The sequence below is a fragment of the Pinus tabuliformis genome, chromosome 6 (genome assembly GCF_031772625.1).
Source record: "Pinus tabuliformis cultivar Carrire ecotype Pingquan chromosome 6, CPIR1, whole genome shotgun sequence".
NCBI lineage: Eukaryota > Viridiplantae > Streptophyta > Pinopsida > Pinales > Pinaceae > Pinus > Pinus tabuliformis.
The window spans coordinates 206,687,096-206,692,349 of NC_142292.1; the positions used below are offsets into that span (position 1 = coordinate 206,687,096).

The 5,254-nt window shown below is 46.0% G+C and overlaps 1 protein-coding gene across 1 annotated transcript; it reads left to right on the top strand.

Annotated features, from left to right (window-relative positions):
- The first annotated feature begins 448 nt into the window (after positions 1-448).
- On the top strand, positions 449-4,651 carry LOC149258173 (uncharacterized). Its single transcript, XM_089404548.1, has 2 exons — positions 449-1,992; positions 2,179-4,651. The coding sequence occupies exons 1-2, from the start codon at positions 449-451 to the stop codon at positions 4,649-4,651; spliced, it is 4,017 nt and encodes a 1,338-aa protein (XP_089260674.1).
- The last annotated feature ends 603 nt before the right edge of the window (positions 4,652-5,254 follow it).

Consider the following 5,254-nt stretch of genomic DNA (forward strand, 5'->3'; position numbering starts at 1 on the left):
GGGTAGATGTAAATCTGGAAGAGTTTGACATCTCTAAGCTTGACATTTCCAAACTGGAGACTGCATGCAAACAAAAAGAGTATGACTCAATCCCCCCCTGGCAAATAGACAAACTTGAAGGAGTTTTGTCGCGAGTACATCACCATAAAAGTCTGGGTATTCAAGGAGGGAGTCACTGGGATGGAAAAAAAATCCTTAAAGAAACAAAGAAACGAGGCAGAAAAACAGACCTTCAGAGAACAATAACAGTTGGGGAAATACTTATGGATTCGGGGCTATTTCCCAAGCTGACAAAGTTCTACAAACCCACAACTCAATCTCCATGAAGCTCATATCCTGGAATGTAAGAGGACTCAACAGTCCCTCTAAACATAGAATGATAAAAAACTTGATTATGCAAGAACAACCAGCAGTAGTCTTTCTCCAAGAAACAAAAGGCAGTAGCACAATGATAGACAAGCTCAGCAACAAAATATGGGCAGGTAGCAGGTCAATATCAGTAGACGCTTCAGGGGCGTCAGGCGGTTTGGCCATTTTATGGAACCCGCAGATTGTTATGTTGGACAATTTCCATGCCACTCTCCATCTCATTCAAGCCACCTTCCATCTCATAGGCACCAACATTCATGGGCACCTCACCAATGTATATTTCCCTCAGTCGATTCAGCAAAAATTGGACCTCCTGGATACGATCTCCCTCCTTAACACAAATAAACTCTTCCCCTTGTGGATTGGAGGGGGTGATTTCAATATCATAAAATCAATGGAGGAAAAACAAGGGGGTAGAGTCCGGCTCGACAGCGACAGCAATGGCTTCAAGCAATTCATACAGAACAATCAGCTCATGGACATCCCCACCTCCAATGGTATTTTTACTTGGTCCAACAAACGCAAAGGCGCTCACCAAATTGCCTCAAGGCTGGATCGATTTTTAATTTCAGACAATGCGATCCACCTCGGAGGAGACTTTAGCACCTCAATCATTCCTCAAAGCGGCTCGGATCACTGGCCAATTCTGCTTCATTGGTCAAGACCAGGTCATGGCTGCAATCGACCCTTTCGATTTGAAGCCTTTTGGCTCACAAACAGCAAATTAAAGGATGTTGTTACCCAAGCCTGGACATCATATTCACCACCAGCGGGAGCCAAGATGTATCAGTTTCAAGAAAAGTTAAAACATCTGAAACAAGTTCTAAAAAGATGGAATCGCACTCACTTTGGCAACATACAGGAGAGCAGACAAAAGTTGGAGCAGCAAATGAAAGAACTTCAACAAAAATTCATTCTGGAAGGACGCACAGAAGAACAAATTCAACAGGAGCAGAGCCTTTGGAGTCAGATAGAAGAGCGCCATCAACAAGAGGAAATTTTATGGAAGCAAAAATCCCGAATAAGCTGGCTGAAAGAAGGAGAGAAAAACACAAAGTTCTTCCACAAAACTACCATACAAAGGCGCATGCACAACAAAATCACCTTTGTCAATAATCAACAGGGTGATAGAATAGAAGTTCATGAAGAAATGGAAAAAGAATTCACAGGCTACTTCAAGGACATTCTAAAGGAACCTGAAGTCAATCGGGATGAGGCAATCCGAGCCATCACGCAGCACATTCCTAAAATCATCAATGAGGACCACAACAATCAGCTACTCCAACCTGTTACACTGAAGGAAGTAGAAGAAGCCATGGCCCAACTCAAAGATGGCAAAGCTCCAGGGCCAGATGGATTTACAGCCAACTTCTTTCATGAATTCTGGGAGCTCATTAAAGTTGAAGTATGGAATCTAGTGGAAGAATCCCGAAGCATGCACTGGGTCCTCCCTGCCCTCAACTCAACTTTCATAGCCTTGGTACCCAAAGAAGCAGCCTCCAGCAAGCCTGAGAAATACAGACCAATAGCGTTATGCAATGTGATATACAAACTCATTTCCAAGGTCATTGCAAACCGACTCAAACCGCTACTCCCAATGCTCATCTCTCCAGAGCAAACGGGGTATGTCGAGGGACGGCAGATCATGGATGGAATAATTCTCTCAAATGAAGTCATACATTCTCTAAAGCTTCTCAAAAAACCAGGTATGCTTCTCAAGCTAGACCTTTCCAAAGCCTTCGACAAACTTAGCTGGAATTATATTCATAAAATGCTCTTAGCTTTTGGTTTTAATGCAACCTGGACCAGATGGATCATGAACCTCATAACTTCTCCAAGTTTTTCTGTCTTACTGAACGGATCTCCCTCACCTCCCTTCAAATCCTCACGAGGCATTAGGCAAGGGGATCCTCTCTCGCCATTTCTCTTCGTTTTAATGGCTGAAGGATTAAGTAGGCTCCTCAAATCAGCAGTTTCCTCCCAAGCTCTCAAAGGATTATCCCTCCACGGCCGCCCTCCCCAGACTCATCAACAATTTGTTGATGACACTCTGCTCTTCGGGCATCCCTCTGTTAAAGAAGCCTCCGTCTTCAAATCTCTTCTAAATATCTTTGCTGAAGCTTCCGGCACATCCATTAATGCTGCAAAATCCCAGCTCTTTTTCTTCAATACTCCCCCCTCCACGCAAAGGAACATTGCCAGAATTCTGGGATTCACAATCTCCCACTTGCCTTCTAAATATCTAGGAGCCCCCCTCTCTGATTCAGCGATCAAACAAGTGTCTTGGAGGTCACTTCTGGACAAACTTGAATCAAAGCTTTCCTCATGGACTTTCAGGGCTCTAAATTTAGCTGGTAGGCTTGTCCTCATTAAATCAGTTCTACAAGCAATGCCGCTCTATCTCTTCTCCATCTTGGCAGCTCCAAAAGGGATACTGAAGGCTATCCGCACACTGCAACGCAACTTCCTTTGGGGTTCCACTGCCCTAAATAGGAAATGGGCTCTTGTCAAATGGACAGAGGTTTGCAAGACCAAATCAGAAGGAGGCTTAGGACTTCGGGATCCGCTTCAAAGCAATAACACAATGGGGGCTAGAATATGGTGGAACTGGGTCTCCAAGCCAAACACCCCATGGGCTCAATTATGGCAAGCAAAATATGCCAGGGGCAGCTGTTGGAGCGACCTCATCAGAATTAATCCCACGGCGCAAGGTTCGCTCATCTGGAACAATGCAAAAACGCAAAGCCGCTTCATTCAAGAACACAGCTTTTGGGAAATACACTCAGGGACTGCCGCCAGATTTTGGGAGGACTCTTGGCAACAGCTCCCAAAACTCGCAAATTTGTTCCATAAACCTCTTTGGCAGGCTCATATGAAGCAAGCAGGTATCACCCAGGTATACCAGTTCTGGCAGCCTTCTCCAAATCACGATTTTCAGACATGGAAACCAGCGCAACAATGGCAAATAGATTGGCAGGGAGAAACCTACACAGAAATGGAACAGGAACTCAAAGAAAGGAGAATCCGCTATTCCAATCAGCAGGATAAATTACGATGGGGTTACACAACCAGGGGCACCTTCACCACTAAAGAAGCTCACCATCTGCGATATTCCAATCTCCAAGAGGAGAAAGATCAAATTTGGGAGAAAGTCTGGCACACAGGGCTATGGCCCAAGATTTCCACCTTCATATGGCTATTAAGCAAAAGGCGCATTCTTACTTGGGACAACCTAATAAAAAGAGGATTCATTGGGCCCTCCAGATGCCCAAACTGCAACACTAATAATGAGACAATCAGTCATCTAATGGGAGATTGCCCCCTAGCAAAACAAATATGGAAGAAAGTAGAAAATTGTAATATGAGAGCAATCCCCAGACAGGCGGACGTCACGGAAAATATAAGAAACTGGGCCAAAAATCCGTTCAAATGCCAGATTCTAAACTCTCTGTGGAACATCATTCCCGGCTTCCTGTACTGGACTCTCTGGAAAGAGCGCAACCACCGAATTTTCAACAACTCTTACCGATCCATGGATGATCTCTGGCTCATCCTCAAACAAAATATACAGGAAACCTTGGCCATTCGAATCTGGAATGATACTGATATGCCCGAGACCCCGCAAGAATGCAGAATACTGAAGGAATGGGATCTTGATCTCAAGCCCCTAGTCAAGGTAAAAACCTCCCCTTGCTTCAAATCCGCCTCTCCTTCATCCTGGTCCCCTCCTGCCTTAAACTCCTACAAGATAAACTTCGACGGAGCTGCCAAAGGCAACCCCGGCCCTGCAGGCTTTGGAGGGGTCATAAGAAATCATTCAGGAGATGTGATACTCTTGTATTTTGGCACATTAGGCAAAAACACCAATAACGCCGCAGAGCTGGAAGGACTATGGAAAGGAATATGTTTAGCTGAACAGTATAACCTCTCCCCCCTTGAAGTTGAAGGGGACTCGCTCATACTAATAGAGGCAGCCAAAAGAATACAAGCTGGAGCCAGAGCTGTCAAGATTGCAAAAAGTTGGAGGTTGCTAAGTCGTCTGGAATCCCTGGAGGAAAAGCTCCTCATTCCCCACAACATAACCTTCCAGCATGTCAGAAGATCAGCAAACCAGGTGGCAGATCGGTTGGCAAATCAAGGAGTGACTCAGTCGATAACTTATTTCTCGGGTGCTCTGGATATGGTTGAAGATGATCAACTTAAGAAAGATTGCATCTCTCTGGTGCAAAAAGATCTCCCTCTCCCGGATGCGGGTGTTAATGGAGTTAATGACGCGTGTTAATGGAGTTAAGGGGCATGTGGCTCGTCACATGGGCAGCTGTCAGCCCGGACGAGCCACGCCACTCCAGGACGCAGGCCCCTTAAATTCGCCGGAGGGTGAAGCATTGGGCTCGAATGATAAGGTATTCGCGGAGGGGAATGTCGCTGGAATGTTCAGTCGACTGCAGGCGCCATTCAATGCGCTGCAGCATCCGAGGAATATGGAGGCTATTAAGGTTGAAACCCAAACCACTCTGTCGCAATCCTTCAAGCCATTTGAGTGGGTGTTAGCCTGGTGTAAGGTTTCTCAGGGGAATTCTGGTGTGGGAAGCAATCGTCAGATGTCCAGGGAAAGGCTCAGGATGAGCAGTCGCAGAGGAGGGTCACGGGGTCGTTCTGCCTCTCAGAGGCCTGAGATTTCACCCTCCTCTGCAGTAGAGATCACCTCTGAGCAAAACAGACCTCCGGGCAGCAATGTAAGAGGCAGCTGGGGCATTCCGGAGTGTGGTCACACGGAACACCCGGCCATTCGTTACAGAATCCCCTGCGCATTTGCAAACAATACTCTTATAGTTTCGGTCACCGTGGAGCATTGCAGCAATATTCAGGGACGTTTGGAAACTGT

Coding starts and splice junctions, on each gene's coding strand:
- LOC149258173 (XM_089404548.1), top strand. CDS start 449: ATGATAGACAAGCTCAGCAACAAAATATGGGCAGGTAGCAGGTCAATA. Junction 1,993..2,178: donor ATCTCTCCAGAGCAAACGGG/GTATGTCGAGGG, acceptor AACCTGGACCAG/ATGGATCATGAACCTCATAA.